We start from the raw sequence: 27,141 nt of genomic DNA, 5'->3' as shown, positions 1-27,141 counted from the left end.
TAAACATACAAGGTCACATATGTCGCTTGCCGTGACATTTCTGGATTATGTGTATTACTGCGTGACCTCGAATTAGATCCTATACACACTAAAGAGGTCAGTTATTTGCGAAGTGTAGTACATCGCCGTAGTACATGTGGTAACAATGTTCTATCCGACGTTCATATTTCCTTCTTTGATTAACTCCTCAAAACTGGGCATTTCCGTTTGTTTTAATAGCAGCCAAGCTGTTCACGACATCAGTATGTTAAATGGGAAGATAGAAATCAAGGTCATGCATGAAACCTTTGTAGGTTTTACAGCTGACGCGGGTTCTTCATACACCTCTATATATGCCATATAAAAAGGCGGGATATGTTGGGTATACAAACGTCATACAATGCAAATAAAAGAGTTGCGTAGGAAACATGATAAGGAGGAGGAGGGGGGAAGAAATTAATGGAATTCGTTCCATTCCTTTGGACATGTTTTATCTGTATATTACTATTTTCTCGTATGAACTGGCATTCGCAAAATGGAATATCCTCTACTTTGTTAATGGTATATAAACATATATTAGCGTGCTTTCACTTTCAGGCTATTTATGAGAATGACTTTAACATTTTCTTCTTGCCCTACCATTTATCTACCAGTTTCTATTTTTACACGAAATGAGCCACATGCTCACCCTGCCCGGCAACACAAATCCTATTTATAGAGATACAACGATGTAGGGTTCACCTCCAAGTAGGTTTACAGGAGTAGGTAAATCGTGATGAGCTGTAATATGAGTATAATTTAGTCATTTAGTAATCGATCTCGTCCCTTCATTCCTCCATCAAAACTGCTTTGTGTCATGAACTATTCAATTAAAGTACGTTACAGGTTAATGCGTCAACATAATGCGGCAGTACGTCATGGCGGCATTAGCTGGTCACGACACGGTAATAAACCTAGCCATGTGTGTGTCACTGTGACGGATGTTGACGGACGGACGGTGACGGCGAGGAAGTCGTTCAGGTAAATGTAAGAGCGTTGTTTATGTGTGAGCGGAGCTAAACAAGCGTTAACAACATAGCTGTTCCATATTTAACTGGTTTTTTTTATGCAGGAATGTATAAGTGTGGTTGGTGGCTGGTGGAATTTGTCATATAAACTGAGATAAGATAACAGGCGGCCAACACAGCGGAATAATTAAATGTTTTGCCTGATATGTATGCTTACATCATGCACTGAAAAGCAAATGCAATATATGGTGGCTAATTTCTCTCGCATTATCCATGATAACCTGGTTCAATGGGCATTCGGTATATATAGGACGTATGTTTCGTGTATATGGGACATATATTTGGGGTATGTAGGAAATTCGGTTGCTGTTTTTTACAGAACATACAGTCACGGAAAAACCGTCACAGGAAATAGGTCACAATACATAAATATATATTGATGGTTCATAGAGGCATATAGAAGCTGGTATTCAAGTCTAAGACAAAATATTATGAATGTCAACTTCTTCCTTGTGGTAAACACAACGTTTCTGAGCTATTCTTTGCTCCTTCATCAGGTCAATACTATCAAAAATGATACATAACATTATGATATTAGTGGGTTGAAAAAATAGGAAAACTGTCATTTACTAAAATAAATTAATACATTAAATTGATTATGCTCTGTAAAACATAGAGCAAAAACCCCTGTAACTGCACCAGGTTGGACGTGTATCAAATGTCCGAATTTCTTTTCGCCACACACATCTGGCTCGGCGTATATAGAACCTAGACTCAGCCTCAGCCTCAAAGAGCTAACTGCGGCATAAAACCATACTCACTCACTCACTCATTCATCCTCACCGGGTACCTTTCTACCCTGAAGCAATGACTGGTTTGAGTAAAACTGTTGATTTTAGATGCAATGAAAATTTGACCTGACCTGCTTCAGATATGTCTTTGCAACACATCTGTTGGTCAGCTACAGGTCGGTCAAGGAGAAACAATACATGTTTACACACAGGTATATGTTTTATTCACATATTAGCACAGTGGACAGATACGAAAAAAATAAGTAAAATATTGTTTGTCCTCAAACATATAGTTCATCATACATATCACTGATATTGACAACAGTCGTCGAAAAGGCGTTGCAAGTTTGTGCCGAATGCTTGGATTTCTTTCCACGGAACACCACATCGAAAACTGAAACGTGTTGAAGAATTACTGCGTTTAATGACAAAGTGCAATATAAAACTGGAACCACCGTTCTTTTCTTTGACACATGTTGACAAAATGAGGAAAGATGTCCCAGATTCTGTAAACTGATGGAGGGTGATGGAATACAATGCACTTTGAACGCCAAGGACAGCTGGGTCACATGTTTGGGTGGGCGTGTCGAGTTACTTCTATTGTGGGTTTCTTGACCACTGGCCCTTCTGGACAGGGCAGTCCACGACCACAACGCTGTTGTTAGCCACCTTGTAGAACTCGGTGCCACAGTTGGATCCACAGCCTGTCACCCTAAAATCAAAAGCCGTTCAAACATGACATGTGTGTCTCAAGCCGACTCACATGTCTCAATATCTTACTCGCATATCTCACATCTCGATCGAATGTCTCACATGTTAATGCTACGACTCAGTCGAATGTTCCACATGTTATAACACATCTCAGAAGAATGCCTCACATGTTATAACACATCTCAGAAGAATGCCTCACATGTTATAACACATCTCAGAAGAATGCCTCACATGTTATAACACATCTCAGAAGAATGCCTCACATGTTATAACACATCTCAGAAGAATGCCTCACATGTTACTGACACATCTCACACCTTAGTTGAATCTCCGATTATCACATTTCACTCACTTATGTTGGAGGGGGCTGACATTTGACTACCTACACTATTGGTATATATGGCACTACTGAACGCATATAAACCGATATTTGGATCTCATTTCAGTCACAAGTGGAGCAAGTGTTCATGTCACCCACTCACATTTGGACCACGTCGACTCACATTTGGACCACACACCCTTCTCACTTTTGAGTCACGTTCCACTCAAATTGTGATTACATTTGACTCACACTTGACTCACATTTGACTCACACAGTACTCACTGGCCCACTGAATACGCTATGGTATACTAAACCTGACAACGGACGTTGTGCTTCTGACAAAGAGAAAGATACTACAGACGCAGTAAAACGCAGTGGGGCACTTTCAAGTCATAGGGCGACGGAGTTCATTCCACCAGCCTACCTATACCTTCAGGACCACTGGACTCACTTGCCTCTCCTGACGCCATGACCTCCTCAACTACCATACAACACATACCTGCACCGTGCGTGTGTGTCTGACTGACAATGGTTGTAGAAGCACCTGCACGTCGGTTTCTGGTCCGGGGGACAGGCTGCAGTCAAATATTAAATTTTCAGGTCACAATTATTATCATGATATAACCTAGTCGCGTACAATGAACTATAACCAACTGCATTTTGGCTAAATATTTAAATACCGCTTAAAAACTGAATCTTACACAATTTTGCAACTTTGGTATCACCTGGGTGAGACAAGCATTGAATATCAGACACTAAGTCTACTTTGGTATCGCCTGGGTGAAACAAGCCTTAATATTAGACAATATTTCTACTTTGGCATTTAACGAATGGAATATTAGGGAAAGTCTCTGTTTTTGACACTGACAGTGAAAATGTTAGATACAAGCTCAGCTGACTCACGTGATGCCGACCATGGGATTTCACAATCCACTTTTCTGTTACCAATGAACCACTCTGCTCTGCACGACATGCACTTGGAATATCTATATAAACAATATAATATATATTATATATATAATATTAGTCAGTGAGTGAGACGCACCCGGTGTCTGGGTGGGTGGGACACGAGCATTGAGAGCAGTAAGTTTATATCTGTTACAGTCAATATCTACAATCAGGCAATGTGTACAATGACTGAATTAATCAATGTGTACATTGCCTAACGAGCTCAGTCATTGTGTACATTGCCTGATTAATTAGAGCAATTATTGTACACATTGACTGATTGTTAAACAGGGATCATCCAGGTGACGATGTTTATTCGTTAGAGCACTGTGGCCTCTCATGAAGGTTTATAGTTGAGATTAGTGGAGGAGATGAGGTTACCACAGGTTTCATTCTGTGATCACATAGAAACCACAATGCTGTGGCTTCATATAATGAAGTTATGTTTATAATTGAGATTAGTTGAGAAATCTTGTTGAAAATAATAATACATGTGTAGTTCTTTCATCACATGGAAGTCTTTTAATAACGTTATTCTTGGAGTACAGGCTTCACATGCTGGACATTCTAGAAAACGGAAAATTCTCAATATCCTTCATAGTCACTCTGGTCACTCTGTCATCATGGAGTCGTCATTTCATGAGCAGCTCTTGACCAGGAGACAGTCTGATGCAAAGTCAATATTGTTGACTAAGGCAGAGTACTTCAGTTTGACTGAGGAAGTAATGGTTGCATCAGTGGCTGAGTGGCTGACATTTCGCCAGTATTACATTCTTGGGAGGTATGAGATCTTTACAGTGTGGCGACATTGAGAAGTTAATCAAAAAGAGAAAATCAGAGTCTGCAGAGACCTCGTCAGCATCCCCGACAACATCTGCAGAGACCTCGTCAGCATCCCCGACAGCATCAACACAAGACACATTGCCTGACGCTCAGCATCTTGAGGTACAACATGCCAACATCATGTCATGTCGGAAGAGAGCTGCTGATGGCATTCTAACACAAGCTCAGGGAATGATCAAACGCAGTCGTATAATCAGTGTTGCTGCTAACCCTGGAGACAATGTGACTGTCCCCATTCCCATGGTTGATGGAGGAAAATGTGACATTCACGGACTCAGTTTGAGCTTTGCCCCCAGAAACTTTACACTGTCAATGACATTTTCACACAGAAAGAAATCGGACTAAGACAAGCAGTCCAAACAGAATCCAAATGTGGTGGACAAGGTTACACAAGGTGTAACTGCTCCAAAAGTGGGAAACAGTGTGCCACAAATAAGTGTAAATGTTACAAGTCGGTTGTGTTGTGTAACAGCAGGTGCCACAGCAGTCAGAACAAGGATTGTTGATGATTGTTATGTACCTGTTACCATGATTGTTTTCCATTCAGAAGTAATTTCATGTGTTTGTGTATGTTGTGAAATAAAGTCATTTTATCACTGATATTAGTCGTTTTAGTTTTAGTCAAAGAGAACACTTGAACAGAACCATTCAATCTTCATAAGAAACCACAGTGCTCTAATGAATAAACATTATTACGTTAAAAGAAGCCTGTGCGACCACAGAATGAAACCTGTATTAATCTCGCTATCTGGATCATCCCTCTTAAAGGTCACATGCAACCAAAACATCAAACATAATTAAAACACATTTATCACTTATTCATGACATATAATATACATTGCTGCTTTAAAAAAACCAAATAAACAAAATTATAAGCGTACAATCGCGATTCAAATGTGCAATATTTTGTATTTGGGCTTACTTCCCCCGAAACGAAGCCTTCGGGAGACCGAACCCAGTCATAGCGGGTGGATATGCACTCAAGTGTAACGACGGCTTCCGATTGGCTGTTTCATTTGCTGATATGCTGAGGGTTCATTGTGTGCACAGAAAGATGATCTGTTTGATGGGCATTTTAGAAGTATAGCCAGTCACAAGAAAGTAAGATTCTTTATGGATAACAACTTCTTTTTGTGTACTTGATGCGTCGTTTCAGTATGGATTCATATAGTGTTGTCATGCAAAATCGCATACACTAAAAGAAGTCGTTATCCATGAAGAATGTACATACAGATGTTGGGTTTGGAAAATACATGTTCTCTGAATTTGAGTTCGATCCAATCAAATATCATGTCAGTAGAGATGGTAAACTAGTGCGTGGCTGTAATCTGTCCAAGTACAGAGCAGGACTTGAGTTTGCACAAGTTTCCGTCAGATCCAGTCATCCGAAAAAAATGAATGTAGTTTGTTTGCAACCCACAGACATAAAAACATGTCATGTGTATCACACGTACCTAATTACATAATGTGACAGGCACGGGACTCGAGTGCACGAGTCATAAATCAACTTGTTTTCTTCATGTCGTATAGTCTGATAGGTGCTAAGTTTAAATTGCACGTGGTCACTGACTGAAGCTGTGTATTGCATGTTGTCTTTAGCACACAGGCAGACAGTCATATAGGTGTGAATATACCAGACAATGAGCTTTCTCTGTGACAGAGACTGCTTACCACAATCAACAAAATTTTTTTACGTAACGAGTAGATTATTTACATGTTTGTGTACACAACCAGGATTAGACTACTGCTCACGACCTAAGACGCTGGACGTGCATACTGTTTCAAGCTCCACGAACCTATTCACTGCGCATGCATTATGGACGCAGCGCAGCACAGCTGTTGAAACCAGTTTTCCCCCCAGCGCTGGGGGGAATTTAGTGAAACGTTTGAACTCCGATTTCGCGGGCTTTTCTTTCATCGCGTTTTTTTCAACTTTATAGGTTGAATTGGCATTTTTTATGATTTGTTCCGGTAAGTGCATACCGAAAGGTCCCAGAATCTGCAAAGTTGTGTTTTACGTTGCATGTGACCTTTAAACAATCAGTCAATGTGTACAATAATTGGGCTAATTAATCAGGCAATGTACACAATGACTGAGCTCGTTAGGCAATATACACATTGACTGATTAATTCAGTCATTGTACACATTGCCTGATTGTATATATTGACTGTAACATATCTACGAGTATTGAGTGTGGTAAGTATATATCTACCTGCACACTGCGTCTGGGTGAGCGGGACATGAGTACTCGGCACAGGGGTTCCTAGGACACGACGCTGTTATCTGAGACTCTTTACACCCTGCGTAAAGTAAACAAAACATTGCACAAATACCATTTCATTTCACTACCTAAAAGTAACAAAAACAGTTAATAACAAGTTTAAATTTGATATTAATTGGTAATTAATCCTGAAACAGGCAGTGCTGGCTGGTTTGTCTTTAGTGCACTGATTGCTAGAAATCCAGGTTTGCTAATCCCTTTCAAGCATTCCGCATGTTTATCACTGTCAGATGTATATTCGCCTGTTCCCTGGTGTAGTAAATTAGTCTAGTTTGACAAAGGTATCGGAATCAACACGGAGCGTCGTACCATATTGTAGGCGTTTCCATCCACAAACTCTCCTTCCATTCGTGTGTCTTCGTAAACCAACAATATTATTACAAAAAATATACTCGAAGTTGTTTTTATGAAACAAAACAATAACAACTGAACCCAATATTATGAAAATGACATATTTTCCCTTCCCTTAATGCATATCCCCACTGTTCATTGGACGACGAAAGTCAGTTCGACCAGGGTTGATTCGGAAAGTTGGACCCAAGTGACAAGTAAGGGAGGCTACTCTGTAAACACGATCCACGCCGAGTACGGTGATGCTACTCACCTGGTGAACAGTCCACCTCCCGACCATCAAGGTACCACCGGGCGAAGCAGGAACCGCAGGCATTCGGGCTGCACAAAGTAAGGTATTTTAGTGATTTGTTTCGTGCTTTATTTTTATTTCTTTTATTATTATTTGTGTGTGTGTGTGGTCCGTGTGTTTTGTAGAATTTTTAATGTTTTTTTAATGCTTGCTGTAGTAGTTTCTTTGTTGTGTGAAGTGAAGTAGCTCCCGTCATCCAACTTCTATATCGAACACATACCAGCCAGGTGGCGCAATGTCCGATACCATCGACTGGCAGATCTCGACGGTGGTGTAGCCAAGTGGTTACAGCAATCGATCGTCCCGACGAAGAGCCGGGGCGTAAAGCCCAAACAAACCATTCTTCCAATACATGTATGTATGTGTGTGTGTGTGTGTGTGTGTGTGTGTGTACGAGCACGCGCGTGTGTATAGTATGTATTGGCGTGTGTGTATGCTAGTATGCATGTTTGTGTGTACGTTTTCTGTATTTAAGTATGCAGATCTGTGCTTGTTCAGTTAACTTAAGATGTATACGTACGTATGTTTGTACATACATGTTTATAATGTTTCTTTAGTCTCTCATACCCCCACGGGTGGTTTCTGTACTTTTAAAGTCTTAAATCTCTCTCTCTCGCTCTCTCTCTCTCTCTCTCCCTCCCCCCCCCCCTCTCTCTCTCTCTAGCTTAGGTCTCGAAAGACATTATTATCTCAATTTTGGCACACATGCTGTTTGGAGGGAATCATAGGGTGTGGCAGTTTGGTTTCTAATACATACATGCAGGTTGCCCCCGGGATGTGGCAGGTCTGGTTGGCGCAGGGGTTGGAGGAACACACAGCTGGGGAGGTACCCGCTGGGCAGTTTTCAGCTGAAACAACATATACGGGTACATACATGTACGGTATTGAGTGCATAACATTCTTGTATGCCACTTTCGGGGCAGTGGGGTAGACTGAAGGTCAAATAGTTTGTTTGTCATGTCGAAGACTTGGGTTTGACTCCCCACATGGGTATACTGTGTGAGGCCCATTTCTGGTGTCCCCCCCACCGTGATGTTGCTGGAACAGTGCTAAAACATATTTATTTATTTTTTAACTTTTTTTATTTTTGCACTGCATTTTTTTATTTTTTTAAAAAAAATATTCCACTCTTCTACACCTTTAATGAGTAGAATTTCAGAATTCAAAGTTGTTCCGAAATAGGAACAAGCCATGTAGACACGCAGGTTGATATAAAGGGCAGTCTAATATTTTTCGGGCTTTGATATGTTCGTTGTGGACAGCTGAAAGGCTAAGGATGCCTCCGTACCCACTCACAACGGCTAATCATCATCGTAATTATGGAGGGCCATGTCTGCTAACTCGTCGTGGACCACTAAACTCAATTTTTGGGTACTCTTTTTATCACTGCATATGAAAGACTTTTGGTTAGTCATAAACGAAACACCATTTTTTTTTAAAAAAAACAAAAACTTGAGGTTAATTAATACCAAGCGCTTAAAACTTGCTAAAAAGCCGTCCGCTTCTCTCTCGCCCGCAAACGAAACCGCAGACAGGTTACGTAACTCTGTCGCCAGAGCCCTACAGTGACGTCATAGAAGGAACGGTTTCCAGTTAAATGTATAGAAAATGTGTAGGAAGCTCGTCATTTTGCTGATTTCTTGAAGTCACCAAAGACATGCCGAATTGTTGTGTTGCCGTCAATTGTTCCTTGGGGTCGGGTGATGGTGTCACCATGCACAGATTTCCACCAGACTCCGTAGTTTGTGCTTAAATTGGTTGTTAGTGTGTGCGAAGTGAGCTTTGTGGAAACCTGTGGTGTATACTAAATCGGATGGTTCGCCATTTTTGAAAATCGTGAAGTCACGGGCTAAAGTCCGTTAGAATTATTGAGATTATGATTTGTTCTCATCAAGTTAGAAAATCCGAACTACTTTTAACTGGTAGTTAAATATGCATTTGAATCATGGCCAAAAGGATTCTGCATGACACAACCTTTAACATAAGGACTTCTTCCAAGGAAGCAAGATGGCGGTCGAAGTGACATTTATATTGCAAGCAATGTTATATTGACCTCCACCTCACTTCCAGGAGTGAAACTGTTATGTTATAAGCAATGTCATGGAAAATCCTATTGTCCATCAATACAATACATATTTTACTACCAGTAGAAATAATTGTCCTTTTGTAAGTCCGTGAAAACAAACTTAAATAGCATTCATCGCAAGACAGGGCGCCGCCATTTTTGAAAATCGTGAAGTCAAATCCATTTGAATTAATGAGATTATGTATGGTTTGTTTTCATCACGTTAGAGAATCAAAACTACATAAATATGTATTTGAATCATGACCAAAAGGAGTTTGCATGACACAACCTGGAACATAACCTAAGCAAGGTCGGGGTCGAAGTGAAAATACTACGCGATAAATTTCTTCACTTGGTAAATTTACTTGGTTTGTAACGTTCACTCACCAGTATGTAGACACTTGTCAATATACGTCTTTATACTTGGTCTCATAATCCTATTTACTTTATAATCATACTTGTATGCATTTTGAAACTTGATAAAAAGAAGCGATCTGCGAATGGATAACAGGAAGGTAATATGTAGACATTTCATAGTTTTCCTATATGAATCATAACACGCCCTAGTGTATGTCGTCTGCATCATTACACTTAACGACGAAAACAATGATTCTGTTGAAAGCTACGACAACTTATTAAAAACAAAAATGCAAATATTAAAAGTTATAGGAGCAATGTCAGGCTATTACCTTGTTCGAGGAATGTGTCCATTAATATCCACAAAAACAAGTGATATATAATTCATCTGCCGATATCCCAATTCATGTGTCTTTTAACAGTCTAATATAAGAAAACGTGATGTACCGTTTCAGTTTTTTCATATTGCTGTATAGTTTCATTGGTTACCCAAGATAGCACACCTGGCAACTAATTGCATAATGTGCGTCATTCTTTTTAAAAAAGTTATTCATTTAGTCGATAATGAGCAATCAATCAATGTATTGGTGGTTAATCCTTTGAAACGAGGGTGTTGTTTTACATAGACACAGACACGACAGAGTGTATTCAGTATAGATTAGTAAATGTACATACATAAACAGTACCTTCTGACAAATCCCCCATTTAAATCCCCATAAAACTAATTAATGAATCAGCATGTTATCGGTTAATCCTTTGATCGATCCAGACAAAAGAAATGCCAAATGGGGGCCTTTGTCGGGTAATCTAAGTGGCGTTACCACTAATTATACCTGTTATAAATTCATTAACTGAGCATCAAGTGAATGATGACAAATAACATGTAGGTTTATACCACCCAACACGGATTACAACCTAGCGACACCAAGTGATTTTGACAGAATCGTCTATGAAAACAAGGGTTGTAACTCGAAAATTAGGCAAAGCAGGAGACAAAACTAAATGATAGTAGATTGTGAGAACATATAGCTTTCATTTTTCTCAACATTTTTTTGTACAAACCTGTAAACGAAATAGTTTAACCCCTGAAATGTAGATGAATACTGCACAGACCCTCATTTCTATATCCACTATCACGTCACGGAGACGTGCAGCTCTGATTGGTTGAAATTTCATTTGCGGCTGAGAATTGTGCACTGTTGACAAAAAGGTCGATTTAAGGTAATTAAAGATCGAAATGAGCAGTTTTGATGACGGGGTTTCATTTATAACGATGTCAGCAAGTGATTTCGCATTTGTACCCTATTAGAGTATATGTGACATTTAATACCTTCCAGTGTGTTTTCTCTTCAACGCCGTTATGAACAGACCTTCTGTGGCTCTGTTTAATATGGGATAAAATCCCCTATATAACTCAGCCAAAAAACATGAGTACAGGTGCGTGTTGACAAAACCAACTGGCATTAAGAGTTCGAAAATTGGATTAATGGTAAGAACAAGGGGCGTAACTGATGATTTTGAATCCGGCTCCTTTCTCGAGTATTTCATAAGAAGTTCATTATTAAGGTGAGTGTCAATCAGTCAGGAATTCTGGAAGTGGATTTGTGGTAAACAATTTTTAAAACATTTGAAAAAGGAATATTTCAAAAAGTGCTAGTGATACCTGTAGTTGGGACAAACAGTCCTCTTTGACTCGGCAAAGGTCCTAGAGATGTCCTTACAACACCGCTCTGTCCATCACGTGGAACCAGTGTGCTTCCTGTAGCACCGGATCTTGCTCTCCAGGCCGCGAGGTTATTCTGACCTTGACCCTCACTAGCCTGCCATGCAGTACCTGCGGTGTTGGTGAACGAGGGAGGGGGCAGGGCCCCAGAACTTCTACTGAACGACTCCTGTACAGTCTGGCCCTGAGATCCGAAACTGTTCTGTGTTTCGTCCATGGAATTTGTCGGTAGCGGTCCACCGGTTTGTGATGCTGAGGATACTTGCGGGGCAGTGTTCTCGTCGGGAAACAGGGCTCCAAGTCCGAACACATTCTGTTGGAGTGCTAACGCAGCGTCACCACGTGACTGTGTCCGAGAGTTCTGTGGGATGGTGCTCTGACTGGACACACTGCTAGCAACGACTCGGGGACCGGTAGCGGCAGTGCGTGGGGTAACTTGTGTGATACGGGGGCCGTCTGTCCATGGTGACGGTGGTTGGGTGAGGCTTGGAGAAGGTTGTAGAATCTGCGGACCTGTCCAACTGGGAGCAGGACCTGGTACTTGGGTGAACGGATCCGGGCCTGGCTGTGTGATAGGTGGAGCTGAAATCATCACATTTCGGACAGGATTGTCAGTGACACAAGCTTGTGTTGCCGATGGGGAAGAATGCACGTGTTTCTTTTAATTAAAGATGATGCATGTGTTTTTGTTGTGACTGAGAACTGTGCACGTGCATGTGTTGTCTCTGTGGACAGTGAACGTGTTCATATTGTCACTGAGGACGCACATAGGTACATGGTACGTCTCTTGCACCGTATCTACTTACATTTTCTCCAGAGGAGCACCACATCTCCTTACATTGTATTTAGCAGAGCACCATATCTAGTCACGTTGTCTCCAGCGTGGAGTACCATTTCTACTTACGTTGCCGGCGGCCTTTGCTGTTGGTGTACGCGCTCCTGTCCTTCACCATCACGGACGCTGGGTCAATGAGCTCCGGGAAACTTGTCCGTCCGCACTGTACTCTCATGCCGTCCCTGAAGAACTCGGCCATGCACCCCCCGCAGTAGTTAGGCCTGCATAGGAACAAATGGGTGTTTATTACCCACTCGTTGAAGATATCGCTTTTAACTGCATCTACTATACTTTTACATTGTGTGTTATTATTATAACATCCCGTGATGCCGTACGTATGACGTCATATTGATGTATAGTCATGACGTCACAATGCTAAAGCTTCTGTTACAATAGTATCAGACCTTTCATAAAATTCGAGACAGATTTATCATCAACACTTTCATAGAGCTGGTATCCTTTACATCACATCTGCTTTATGAAAGAGAACTCGCATATTGTTGCAGGTTGGAGACGTACTGCAGTGGGTTTGATGTTGACAAGCCCAGAATCATTGATGGGCTTATATAGCAGGTTTACCTCCATAACACAGATCGCCCAAATATGTAGATAAACATGGCACAACAATCAACTGGCCCATGATGGTCACCCCCAATTGATAAATGGCCTGGTCCGCACTTCGATAACTATGGATAACAACAAAGGACTGGGTGGACATCCTTGTCTAACACCAGTGGAGCGATCTAAATATACAGATATTTTTCTCCCTTCGCCGACAACCAGAGCAGACTTCACATTGTCATGTAAATGTCAACGAACACGAAATAGTCTCCCTTGGATACTTCTTCTATAAGAAGATGACGTAATTTATACCAGACAAAAATAGTTAGGGATATTTGTAAATTTGAAATTATGAATAATGATGATGTATTTATTCATTGACATACTGACAAAATATCAGTCGAGAAAATACCAATATCCCTGACTTATTTTGTCCAGTATATTTCGATTAACCATCTCGAACGTTTCCGTGAAATTCATGAAAGCGCAGTACAATCTGCCTTTTCATCGAACTATATGCTTTTGAACAATACATTGAAGAATGTATAGGTTGTCAGTGTTGAATTATGTTCTATAAACCCACTAGGTATTCACCAATTATTCCTTCATTCTCGAAAAAAGTATTAATTATCTTGTTTATGATAGATGTAAATAATTTACACAAAAAGTAACCAAAAGTATATCCTTTAGTAGAAGTGAGCAAGATAAGTTTTATAAAAAGTGGATGTTATGTCATGATTTTGCAAATTGATAATGACTTCCTGAAGTCTTTTTTCGTTTTCCCTAATCCTTTCTCCAGGTGGATGTGTATATTCAGGCTGCAGTAAGACACATACGTTTCAGTTATATCATCACAGCAAGGTCGCGGTGGAGTAATGTGCAAAGCATTTGCTCATCACGCCGTTAATTTCCCCACATGGAGACAATAGGTGGAGCCCATTTCTGGTGTCGCTGCCTTGATGTTGCTGAAATACTGCTAAAAGCAGCGCAAAACCAAACTTACTCTCTTACTCACTCATGACGACGACAGACGTACCTGCAGACCGCATCAGGCATGCTCCTGCAAGATGTCCGCATGCATGGGTCGTCACGACATCGCACATGCATCACTTCCGGTGGGCAATCTGAAATAGCAAATGAAATCGGAAATTAGCTGATTGAAGCAACATAAAATCATGTTTCAGAAGGTCTACGCTCCTCTTCGGAGGTTCGGGCTTCATCTGTTCCATAAACAAAAACGTTAAAAGATGACACTTGTTGTTTCAATGACTGGAGGAGAGCCGAATGTGTCTGAGTATTGTAATAGACTATTATCAGTACAAACATCTAATACATGTGCAAACTCGGCTGCGTCAGAGAAAACATCTTGAAACGGATGTTTACCTGTATTACACCTGATCATACTTCACCCAATCTCATCTCACCTAAACTTTCTCTGAGTCTCACCAGTAAATGCTTCCTCCATCTAACATACACAACAGGTTAAGAATATTGTATTTTCATGTTCGGTAATATCTTTGGTCTGTGTTCGAAACCTTTCAGATACCGATGTTGATTGCTGTGCATTGTTTACACAAGAAACGCTATCAGTATTTGTAACAATCTGAAATTTAAATAAGCTTAATGATTCAAACAGACATTGTGAAACAAACTCAAATTCGTATTTGTCCTTACCATTCTGTGGCAGCTGGCGTCGTTCCGGTACAACTGATGACAAAAAAGACCCAAAATGTTAGTATACTAATTTTTTTTTTCAAAAATACTTTAAACATAAATTTAATGTCTCATGTAACAATCTTCTAGCTCTATGGCGGCTTCACGATGGATTCCAAACCGAGTTTATGTAACATTTGGGCTTCCATCGGACAAGGGCGATAAAAGTCTTGATCCCAGATCTTAACAAAATTATCTCTATCCACAATATCACATATGGAGTTAGAGAGTTCATTTCGTTCATTCATATTAATCGTACATGACATAAACACGTGCTTTACAGTATCACTGGCGACAGTTACAATAACAATCATGATTTCAGCTGATCCATGATATCTTGCGATATCAGCGAACTCGCCATTCTTCTCTGTGGCTAGCATCCAGAGATAATGTTCCTTACTGGATTTTATATTAACATATCTTGACAGACTTAGTCTGGAGTTAAGATGGACATAAAATCGATTGTCTCGATAAGCTTTAATGAGATCATTTACGGCCCTGGGTCAGCTTTTCTTATCAATGAAGTAACTATTATGTACCTAGTTACTTGGTATATAGTTTAGGTTATACTTATATACAAGTTGCAGCATGTTATATATGGAGTCACTGATGGTGGCCGCCTGTTGGTTTAAGTCTTGCGGTCAGCAACATGTTATTTGGGATCTTTCTGCTTTGTCCACAGACGACAGGGTGTGATCGTTTCGGTGTAAATGCAAGACATTTCCCTCTTAATATCGTAATCGAGATTTTACCTCAGTGATAATAACTACACACATTGGGAAGTCAAACAGGTGCCTTTTGTCCAATGTTGTAGGTGCAGGCTAAAATGGATCTGGTTGCCAAGATGGTCGCTTGCCTGAGTGTGGTCATCGTACTCTGTGTATCATCACTGGTTTCCCCGTACATTGATTTTAATTTTAAACGAACATTGGTTTATCATCATCATCATCGTCGTCGTCGATGTCGTCGTCTCAATTGAAAAAGTATTGACCGAACATCAAACCCATCTGATTCATTCACTCACTCACTCACTCACTCACCCACTTTGCAATATAGAAATGCGCATGATATACACATACCCTTCTGCACAACGGATGCTGGTGGCGCCACTCTGACAGCCGGAGCTGAAAACATAAAGGGTTGATATATAGCGTTGATAGGACTTGGTCAGAGCTTCCAGCACATGTTGACAACAATAATATTCTTAACCTAATCATGTCATGAAACAAGAAAACCTCTCTGTACACCGGACCACTGTTACAGCAAGCATTTTGACACTGTATTCTGCAGCATAGAGTGTATGTAACCACCCCAAGACAAAGTCATTTTGAGTTCAGAAAATTCCTCTAACCTGGTAATCTGGATGACGCCATTGTGACTGCTGAAAGGGCAAAAAGAAGAGGTGAGTCTGTGTCACGCCCATCAATCAAAGTGTACTGCAGAGTGAGTGATAGGCAGCCCCAGCAAGCCGGACACACGCAGCTAAATCCGAAATTCATAATTGACGACAGTCGTATGGAAGACTGTCCATTAGATAATGTTTTTAACGGATTGCCTAGACTGCACCAAAACAATGTTTCAATTTCATTCAGGGCAACCAATGGACCTACTTCGAAAGTTGGCGACTGACAGTGGAGTAGTCTCCCTTGCCTTTCACGTTTGCAGCTCTACGAACACCTGAAGCTTATTCTTGACACATTAGCAACAATCAAAGTTTAGACATCCTTGGGCTACGAAAGTTACCAAGCATGCGACTTGATGCAAAGCAAGTTCCTGGTCATTACACAGAGAAACGTTTCGTACATTACTATAAAGCAAAACGTGACTCCAGCCAGGCGACGACAACCTTGTATGCTTAGTATGTAGTAACAAGCAGCTGTCTAGCAACAACAAGAAGAAGCAGCCAACAACATGGGGCCAGGCAGGAACAAATAGCACAAGTCTTGAAGCTGACAAATAGGAAGCATTGAGTTGTAAACAAGCTAACTGAATGCTCATTGAATTGATCGAATTTATCACTTGATTCACTTCGTTGATGTATGTTTATGGCAGTTTGGTGATTTTTGTAAAGACAGTGGTTTCCAACAGCTTTCCCTTGGTTGTTGTAGGGTTGGTTGTTGTTGTAGGGTTGGTTGGTTGTTGCTGTAGGGTGGGTTACGACCATCCTTCAAGTTGATTATCCCGGTCTAGCAATCCACCAGCAACTACTACAATCCAGATGAAACAGTGGGATATGGGTGGATGAGCTGAAAATTACTGGGCAGTTTCATTGATATTACTGATCATGTATACGATGTATACACGTTAGACTGGGGTAGTCTTGATTGCTCTTTGGTGGCGATGTGTACATATCAATTCTGGACCAGGTAATCCATTGATCAATGGTAGGATCATGGATCTACGCAACTGGGACGCAATAATATGTGTCATCCAAGTCAGCGATCTTGACCCTGATCCCGTTTGTCGTCTCCTAAGACTAGCATGGCTTACTGCAGACCTATACTGACTCATTGGTCCGGGAGAGTATTTCTTGGTCAAAGGGGTCTGTACTAAGATGGTCGCGAAGAAGGGATTGTGGATTAACGAGGCTACAACGTATGGCAGATACCTGTCTGTTATGTACCTAAAGTATTCATGAAATAAGCAAGCAAGGCCACACAGCTTACCTTGTGCAAGTCTGATTCGCGCTGCGAGAGAAACAATAGCACGAATAAGTTAAAATTAATCTTTTCAGTAAAATATGTCTTATAGTTTTTGTTTTATTTGATTCTTGCTAAACGCCTTCGTGACGGCTGTCTGCAATAAGTCGAACATGGACAAGTGATCTATGTCATGAGCACCAACAAACCCAGTGGGAATACGTCATTCATCAGTTTAGTCGGCTATTACGGGATGCTTCCGCGACTTGAAAATAAACCAAATGTACTTTCACAATACTTTGTAGAGCACGAAACCTTGGTTTAGCATCCGATGAATGCCAGCTCGTAGTGAGGTGACAGGTGGTTTGTTCTTCTACGCTGGACTCAGCAATATTCCAGCTATATGGACCAGACAATCCAGTGATCAGCAACATGTTGAAGGAAAGGAATATGATCTTGACAAAATCGCCTTACGTGAGCTGTTACAACTGACTTGGCCAAAACTGGTGTGCCAGATAGCTCGACATCCGCATCTCATGTACACCAGACTGAAAGCAGAAACACATGGGTAAGTGCGGGAGTCTGTGAGTCGGTCAGCCATAGCCCATATGGTATAGATCACAGCTTGCATGCTTCTGTAACGCTTGGGTGAGCGAATTTAGTTTTACGCCACTTTTGGAAATATTCCAAAAACATCACGGCGGGGGACACCAGAAATGGGGTTCATATGTCCCCATCTTGGACCCTGGTCTTTTTCATCTCCCAATTTAGTGTTTGAACACTTCGTGTTTATATATATTTATTAATTCCTTTGTCTGTTACAGAACTTGATGTTTTTTAATCACCCTAATTATCATGCACGATTTCGTCATACTGTGATCGTGTATTGTAGCAAAGTGGAAACATTTAGGACTTGAATTAGTAAGATCTCACTGGCCCTCAAGGCAATTGCTGTTCAAGAACGGTAACTCTACCTGCATCTGGCTTCGGGATACAACGGGCACACAGATGACCGGCAGGGGTTGAACCAGCAGGTGATGATGTCGACAAATGTACAGCGGGTCCCTGTAACATTACATTATGATAATAGGTGAAGATATGATGACAACAAAGATACTTTAACACAAGGTGAAGACACTTGTCATGATTACAGACTCCATATGATAACCATATTTCTGAGTCAGCAGGTGTCCGTCATTATCACACACACGCACGCACGCACGCACACACGCACACACTGATGGCGCCAATGGGGTAAAGTACCAAGATGTTGGGTATCACACGTGACGGTGTATTAATCTATAGATATGTAAACATTGCATCCGTGAGCAGGAAATATCTCATCAAATCACTTACTTTCCGATAGGAAGGCCGTGGTAGTTTGCGTGATGCCTGCAACATAAGAATTTCATGAATTTACAACAGTGGCATAGTAAACTAAATATGATACATCCGGGTTGTTGTTGTACCAGTAGTGGTGGTAGTGGTAGCAGAAGTAGCAGTAGAAGTAGTAGTAGTAGTAGTGGTAGTAGCAGTAGTAGTAGCAGCAATAGTAGTAGTAGCAGCAGCAGCAGTAGTAGTAGTGGTGGTGGCAGTAGTAGTAGTAGTAGTGGTAGTAGCAGTAGTAGTAGCAGCAATAGTAGTAGTAGCAGCAGTAGTAGTAGTGGTGGTAGTGGTAGCAGAAGTAGCAGCAGTAGTAGTAGTAGTAGTAGTAGCAGCAATAGTAGTAATAGCAGCAGTAGTAGTAGTGGTGGTGGTAGTAGTAGTAGTAGTGGTGGTAGTGGTAGCAGAAGTAGCAGTAGTAGTAGCAGCAATAGTAGTAGCAGCAGCAGCAGTAGTAGTAGTGGTGGTGGTAGTGGTAGCAGAAAAAGCAGCAGTAGTAGTAGTAGTAGTAGTAGCAGTAGTAGTAGCAGCAATAGTAGTAGTAGCAGCAGTAGTAGAAGTGGTGGTAGTGGTAGCAGAAGTAGCAGCAGTAGTAGTAGTAGTAGTAGTAGCAGCAATAGTAGTAGTAGCAGCAGTAGTAGTAGTGGTGGTGGTAGTAGTAGTAGTAGTGGTGGTAGTGGTAGCAGAAGTAGCAGCAGTAGTAGTAGTGGTGGTGGTAGTAGTAGTAGTAGTGGTGGTAGTGGTAGCAGAAGTAGCAGTAGTAGTAGTAGTAGTGGTAGTAGCAGTAGTAGTAGCAGCAATAGTAGTAGTAGCAGCAGCAGCAGTAGTAGTAGTGGTGGTGACAGTAGCAGTAGTAGTAGCAGCAATAGTAGTAGCAGCAGCAGCAGTAGTAGTAGTGGTGGTGACAGTAGCAGTAGTAGCAGCAGCAGTAGTAGTAGTGGTGGTGGTAGAAGTAGTAGTAGTGGTGGTAGTGGTAGCAGAAGTAGCAGTAGTAGTAGTAGTAGTAGTAGTAGTAGCAGTAGTAGTAGCAGCAATAGTAGTAGAAGCAGCAGCAGCAGTAGTAGTAGTGGTGATGGCAGTAGTAGTAGTAGTAGCAGCAATAGTAGTAGCAGCAGCAGCAGCAGTAGCAGTAGTAGTAGTGGTGGTAGTAGTAGTAGTAGTGGTAGTGGTAGCAGAAGTAGCAGTAGTAGTACTAGTAGTAGTAGTGGTAGTAGCAGTAGTAGTAGCAGCAATAGTAGTAGTAGGAGCAGCAGCAGTAGTAGTAGTGGTGGTGGCAGTAGTAGTAGTGGTAGTAGCAGTAGTAGTAGCAGCAATAGTAGCAGCAGTAGCAGTAGTAGTAGTAGTAGTAGTGGTGGTGGTGGTAGTAGTAGTAGTGGTGGTGGTAGTGGTAGCAGAAGTAGCAGTAGTAGTACTAGTAGTAGTGGTAGTAGCAGTAGTAGTAACAGCAATAGTAGTAGTAGCAGCAGTAGTAGTGGTGGTGGTAGTAGTAGTAGTAGTAGCAGTAGTGGTAGTGGTGGTAGTATCAGCAATAGTAGTAGTAGTAACAGCAGCAGTATTGGCAGCAATAGTAGTAGCAACAGTAGTAGTTGTAGTAGCGGCAGTAGTAGCAACAACAGTAGTAGTAGCAGCAGTAGTAGGAGTAGCAGCAGCAGCAGTAGTAGTAGTGGTGGTGGCAGTAGTTGTAGTAGTAGTAGTGGTGGTAGTATCAGCAATAGTAGTAGTAGAAGTAACAGCAGCAGTAGTAGGAGCAATAGTAATAGCAGCAGTAGTAGTTGTAGTAGCGGTAGTAGTAACAGCAATAGTAGTAGTAGCAGCAGTAGTAGTGGTGGTGGTAGTAGTAGCAGTAGTAGTAGTAGTAGTAACAGCAGCAGTAGTGGCAGCAATAGTAGTAGCAACAGTAGTAGTTGTAGTAGCGGCAGTAGTAACTGCAGCAGCAGCAGTAGCAGCAGTAGTAGGAGTAGCAGCAGTAGTCGTAGCAGTAGTAGTAGTAGTAGTAGTAGTAGTAGTAGCAGCAGGAGCAGCAGCAGCAGCAGCAGTAGTAGTAGTAGTAGTAGTAGTAGTAGTAGCAGCAGCAGCAGCAGCAGCAGTAGTGGCAGCAGCAATAGCAGTAGCAGCAGTAGTAGTAGCAGTAGCAGCAGTAGTGGCAGCAGCAGTAGCAGTAGTAGTAGCAGCGGCAGCAGTAGTAGTGGTGGTGGTAGTAGTAGTGGTAGTAGCAGCAGCAGCAGTAGTAGTAGTAGCACTGGTACTAGACGAAATGTTAGCTAACAGGGTGTTAGTGGTTGTGTCGGATGGGCTGCCTTGTGGGCCCTACCAAGAATATTCAGGTATATACGAAGAGAACCAAATATTACCTCGAGTGTCAGAAGGATGAGCTGAAAACCTCGGTACACGCCGAGTTAGTAAAGAGATTGACAGGTACCAAACTTGAGGCAAGGAGAGCAATGGGGACAACGACAACTTGGTACTAGTCATGATAACTGGAATATTTTACCTGAATCTTGTCAATCACATGGGAGTCTATGCGGCAGTGAACTCAAAGATATAAAAAAGAACATGTTGGTCTGGATAGGTCTGTGGCTATACAGAAGCCAGTTCCATAGAAATCCAGTCCTTTCCTTCTGTCACCCTCTACATATCCCGGGTCGTACCATGGATTTGCCGCTAATGAGGTGCCACACGTACGGCAAAGACAGTGATAGAATGGTCGATAGTGTGGTTGTATCAAGGCTGAGCATCCGTTGACAAGACGTTGGACAGTCCAGTTATATTCATTACATAATCATTTTACATTTCACTTTTACGTTTTGATGCAAAATAACATATTGACGGATGCCTTCTTTTCAATTCTTCAGCCAGCTCACTTCATTCTAACTGAGAACACCGCATGGTGACTTTCCTCAACCCATTTTACATGATTATGTGACAGTTTCATATAGATGTCGATGCCATTCAATCTGTACCCAGGCCCGTGACAAGTCATTTGTTTCGTGTTAGTCCGATAGGTTGCTTTAAATGTAGATAGCTTTACATGTAGATAGTATTGAGGGTTTGCCTAGCATTTTAGCAACAATCATATGTAAGCCCGGAATTTTTTTATAACGGCAACTACACGCCGGCACCGTCTTGCAATTCAGAACTGACAGTAAACTCTACAAACTCTACATTCACAATATCCTTATCACATCCTTAATCCAAGGTACTACTACATATGGAAATGTACAAAATCGAATTTAGATGTAGGTCTCTATTTTGAGCTGTGCCCTGTGTTCCCTGTAATTTTTACTAGGTGCACAGCTGACACCACAGCTCTACGTGGTGGTTCGGACAGGTACAGTCGTACATCTAGAGTTGACTCTGAACAGACAGTCTTCCCTTCCTGAAAGCGTGGGGCCATCTCTATTTTAGTTAATCATTCACACAAGTAGTTGTTCTCAACTGGAGACTGTTTAACTGAACGTTCAGTGTGGATGTTGTGTTAATCATGATATGTTTATTGGAACGTTTCCATCGTATGTCGTAACGACTGTCCTCTGTCACAAGTCAGTTTGATGGGGCTGATGAGTGACAGCCTGTCCTCGTGGTGATCTATGGCTGAACAAGGTTTGGATGCTCCTAATAGCATTGCTGAGATGAACGATCGGGTCACGTGACAGCACATCCAGAATGACATTGCGCTTTTCAAAGGGGACATGAAAACTTTTCCAGAGGGCGTGAACAGCAGCATGGTACCTGAATCAGTGCTTGTGGAGACCTGTGTTAAATCCCCAGTACACAAAAACATTAACGTGGTCGCATATAACACGTGTTAAGTTTGGTATTATCTTCCCAGTAAAGTTCAGGTGTAAGTCGGATCTGGAATTCAGCACACAGAGTCAGTCATTAACCCCCTCAGCCACCATGGCTTCCACTGAGTTGATCCCTGGGTTCGAATCTTGGATGGGACGTAACCCACCTAAGGTACCATAGCTTATACTTTACTGAGAAGACTTCGTCACAAGTATAACACATGTGAAACATCAGATTAGCTTTCGGCAATAGCCGTGAAAAACAGCTTGGAAAATCTATCAAAGAAGTTATACACCGGTAAGTGTTGACAGTGGCCTAAACACGTGAGACAGACAGACAGAGAGACAGACAGACAGACAGACCATCAGATCCCAGTATATTCGGCGGTCTTATGGCGTCATAAGGACATGTTAATTCTTGTGTCACAGTGTTTTCACGTGCATACCGCCCCGGGTCGCACATGTACACAGGCGAAACTATAAACAAATAGGTCTATCGTTCTGAACAATGACTTGACCCAAGACGCCAGCTTGCGGCTGTGCGTTGTTGACTTCTTGCTAATTAATCACGGTTCGTGAGACAACACATCTGATAATCTAGCCAGAGGCTACAAGAGTAGGTACATGCTAACAAAACATGGCGGGATCGTCATCCCTTCGTCCTTCCTAGAAGTCGGTCATGCGCGGAACATGTTTCCGGTTATCTTGCTCGGAAGATAAATGGCATGTTTTCTTAAAGCGGAAACGTCACTGTGAGATCTAGGGGGTCGTTAAAGTCATATTTCTACATCGTAATACTTTTGACCTGGTCGGGGTACGAAAGCATGTTTCAAAAAGTGATACGAGCGGGTTTCTGATTATCTTAATGTCGTGTATATGTTTGAATCTACATATTGTTCACTGTTCAAGGCCAGCTTCACAGTGAATCGACAAGCTACAGCACAATCTGTAGAACGTTGTCGTAGGCCTGTGTGGTTCCGCAGCTGGCGTTGGTGACGTGGAGGGGGACGGGAGTGCAGGATCCGCGAAGACATACAGCAAGGACTATCTGTCGGCGACTATCCGCGACGTCTCATATTTTGTCTCAGCGTCAAAATGACGTCAGTGACTACATCTCTCCTGTTTCATAACAGCACACGATTCTCCACGAGAGAGTCGTTTAACATGATACGAGTTGGAATTGGTGAGCAGGGTTGGTTTTAAGCCGTAGCAATATTACAGCAATATCACGGCGAGGAACCCTAGACATGCGCGTCACACAACTGAACCCGGATCTTGAGCGTGACGAACGGACTCTCTAACCATTATGCTACCACACGGCCCTAGTCAGGATCACAACAACGCGCACGTCTTGTGTAAAAACCATAATTCAAAACAGATATGATACACATGATATTTGAGGATGAGGAGTTAATATGCAAATATGGTGGTTATGCCATAACTTGTGCTATAACATTCACCTTGTCTGCTAGTTATAAGGCTGTCACATGCTTTCATTTCATAATATGGAACTTATTGAACATTTAAATGCATATTTAGTATCATGAACGGAGATGAACACATTGATCCCGTTTCGTCGCCATGTTTAGAGTATATACGGTACAACCTGTCGCGGCCTTATGCGTCTTGGGCGCCCGTCTAGGACTGTTATTAACGACTGGATGAACTAGGCTTCTGTACATCCAATCACAGCCAAAGAGACAAGAGGTATCTGTCACGCGAATGAGACAGGTTACCGCACAATGGGTGTTTGTGACAATCTGTTCTTGTCATCAGTCATCCCTTCACTAAAGCCATTAGTCTACGTATATACCACTGATTGAGTAGATAAATAGAAAATACTGAATGTTACAAAAGACTCATATAGATCACCACGTGTGTGTGAAAGTTAGTTATATGACCATAAAATGTTTTTAGTGAAAATGAAATGTGCGAGCTTTTTGAAATCTTAATGAAGCAGCACTCATGATTATTTAACAAAAGCTGGGAACAGTTTAACAACAGACGCCGGAGTTCCACCCCCTCTCATACAGTCTTGGTGAGACGGGGGTCACTCTATGCATAATGAGTGAGTTAAGTTTTACATTCCAGATATATGGAATGTCCCCGGTGGTCTGTAAAAAGTCGAGTCTGGTCCAGACAATCCAGTGATCAACAGCATGAGCACCAATCTACTCAACTGGGATATGGTGACATGTGTCAACCATGTCAGAGAGCATGACCGCCCGGTCTCGTTGCTCGCCTCTTAAGACAAGCGTGGGCTACTGAGGACCAATTCTAGGCAGGATCGTCACGGGTCCTCTGTTCATACATCAACATGGACAACCACAGGTATGAACCACGTGGACAACCACAGGTATGAACCACGTGGACAACCACAGGTATGAACCACGTGGACAACCACAGGTATGAACCATATGGAGCGGCTTGGCAAGTAGTCTCTATTTCAAGTCTGTCAGGGTAGTTTAGCAACATTGATTAAAACTGGGAGTTCAAGTGTAATGATGTCAAACGAGACATTTCCTTCTAATGCATATTACACCGAGGATAAGGATACGCCACCTGCCGACCACTGTGGTCTCCCCATAGTACACCGAGGATAAGGATACGCCCCCTGCTGACCACGGTGGTCTCCCCATATTACACCAAGAATAAGGATACGCCCCCTGCCGACCACGGTGGTCTCCCCATTAGAAGAGGTCCCCGCTTTGCACGTGTCGTGCTTAGAAGAAGTCCTCCTCAATCTCTGAAGGTGCGCATCTTAGAACAGGTCCTTAGCAGTCTCTGCATGTGTGCATCTTAGAAGAGGTCCTCAGCAATCAATGCAGCTGTCCTTCTTAAAATAGGTTCGTAGCATTCTATCCAGTTCTTTCAGTTACCAAACAATCCCAAACGTTGTTCGACGAGTCACCCTGAGGGGTCAAGTGGTCAATGTTGCTGACTTGATCGACTATCCGTCATACCTCGACGGCTAGGATCCTTGCTTGTGATCGTTACACGATCCCGTCAGGTACCAGGACATTTGGTCAAACAACAAACAAATAAACAAAAAATACCACAGCTGTTTTAGTATAACATCCACATTCACCAAAGAAAACGCAGTGACAAAATGCTGAATTAGAACTGGGTCAGTGTATCTATGCTGTTTTTTACTTAACGGGAAGTTCTGTATGGTTATGTAGACTTGGTATCCATGTATCATAGGCTGAATATTGTTATGTCTGCACTGACTGGGGCCATGGTCCACGACTCCACCAGTCAAGTGACATTGATCGGTGATGAACGATCGCGTGTTTTTTTGTTTTTTGTTTGTTTGTTTGTTTTTGTTTTTTCTACACGTCGTTTTGTTGTTCTGATACATAACGCTATTAATACACTTTAATCGAATCTGCGAATATTCCACATTATAGTTTCTGTTACGAAAAAGTAGAAATTTAATGTATTCTGCAAACAAATGTACAGTGTATGTCAGTTGTTATAGTGTTAAACAAAATATGCTAGCTTTAAAACACTCTTAACATTCTTGGCTATTGTGCTTTTCGTCCAGTGTTGTTTCAATGGAAACGACACTATATGTTATCAGCGGTGATACAAATCATGTACTTTTAAACACGGCAATCTCATACACAACGATATCTTCAATTCTTTAGTAGTGCAGATATTATCTTAACCCAATACCATAGGTATGAATACCATAGGTGAATTAATGAAGTTGAATAAATGTTAAAATGCAAATTTCGTTAACAAATTACATCATGTGTCAGCCGACCAGCCGACATTTGACACGTCCTTGACAGCAGACGAGCCATGATCTCGACGACAACAACAACCCTGACAAGTATCAACGCAGTCGTTAAACCACATACAGCGCAACAGCAACATAAACCGCTTCTACTTACATAGTAAAGCGAGAATCCTGATAGCGTGTGTCCATTCCATGATTAGCCTGTAAAGATTAGTCCTGGCTTCAGGAGAGTGTTCTGGGAGAATGTTCTAGGAGAGTGTTCTGGGCGAGTATTGTCGGCTCCAGCAACTGCCTCGTGAGCTTGTATTGAGCTTATGCTCTGGTATTCTGTGTGAGATGTTCACAATACCTGCTGTCTGTGACGTATATACGCCGGTGATAGATAGCAGGTGTGTAGCTCACGGTCGATCACGATTGTGACGTATCGGAACGTCATGGACGAGGGGAGTGTTTCTGAGACAGTTTCCCAAACAGTGTGACATATTTGTGACGGAAATTTGGTATTTGTGTTCTGAATAATACTTTTATCTTGATTTGACCTTGACTTTAAAAAAAAGTAGTCGGTATGATGGAGCATGACTGGCATGTTAATGTCATGACCCCATACTTCATGATATTTTATTATACTATGTATGTGGGTTTCGAAATATTGAAAAAAGAACAGTTATTCAGTTTCACGCTAGTTACCTTCCACGCCGCCTTGAAGATAGTTACTTATAAAATTGTATATGAAGAAAACAGTCACCTTGGGCGTATACTGATCAGTGTAATAGGGTCGGCTTGTTACTTGACAGAGGCTACGGGGCAAA

General features: G+C 41.8%; 1 protein-coding gene across 3 annotated transcripts; it reads right to left on the bottom strand.

The window, feature by feature from the left end:
- Window positions 1-1,978: 1,978 nt before the first annotated feature.
- On the bottom strand, window positions 1,979-26,701 carry LOC137260226 (uncharacterized). 3 transcript variants are annotated; one of them, XM_067797919.1, is made up of 17 exons: window positions 26,487-26,701; window positions 18,776-18,811; window positions 18,394-18,484; window positions 17,894-17,967; window positions 17,447-17,467; window positions 16,132-16,161; window positions 15,860-15,904; window positions 14,742-14,774; window positions 14,104-14,191; window positions 12,576-12,727; window positions 11,612-12,253; window positions 8,284-8,374; window positions 7,488-7,555; window positions 6,815-6,902; window positions 3,714-3,796; window positions 3,310-3,385; window positions 1,979-2,489 (listed from the first exon to the last, which is right to left on the bottom strand). In XM_067797919.1, exons 1-17 carry the CDS (start codon window positions 26,524-26,526, stop codon window positions 2,375-2,377), a joined length of 1,773 nt encoding a protein of 590 aa, XP_067654020.1. In that variant the 5' UTR covers window positions 26,527-26,701; the 3' UTR covers window positions 1,979-2,374. The 3 variants fall into 3 exon arrangements, with proteins under 3 accessions (XP_067654020.1, XP_067654022.1, XP_067654021.1); XM_067797921.1 differs by lacking the exon at window positions 16,132-16,161 and having other exon boundaries at window positions 26,487-26,649; XM_067797920.1 differs by lacking the exon at window positions 17,447-17,467 and having other exon boundaries at window positions 26,487-26,649.
- Between the last annotated feature and the right edge of the window lie 440 nt (window positions 26,702-27,141).

This window comes from Haliotis asinina, chromosome 13, assembly GCF_037392515.1.
Source record: "Haliotis asinina isolate JCU_RB_2024 chromosome 13, JCU_Hal_asi_v2, whole genome shotgun sequence".
Lineage (NCBI taxonomy): Eukaryota > Metazoa > Mollusca > Gastropoda > Lepetellida > Haliotidae > Haliotis > Haliotis asinina.
The sequence above is the reverse complement of the archived record's forward strand: the minus strand, read 5'-3'. Positions and strand labels throughout refer to the sequence as shown.

Coding starts and splice junctions, on each gene's coding strand:
- LOC137260226 (XM_067797919.1), bottom strand. CDS start 26,526: ATGGAATGGACACACGCTATCAGGATTCTCGCTTTACTAT. Junction 14,775..15,859: donor AGCATCCGTTGTGCAGAAGG/GTATGTGTATAT, acceptor TTTTGTCATCAG/TTGTACCGGAACGACGCCAG. Junction 2,490..3,309: donor GACACACACGCACGGTGCAG/GTATGTGTTGTA, acceptor TTTTGATTTTAG/GGTGACAGGCTGTGGATCCA.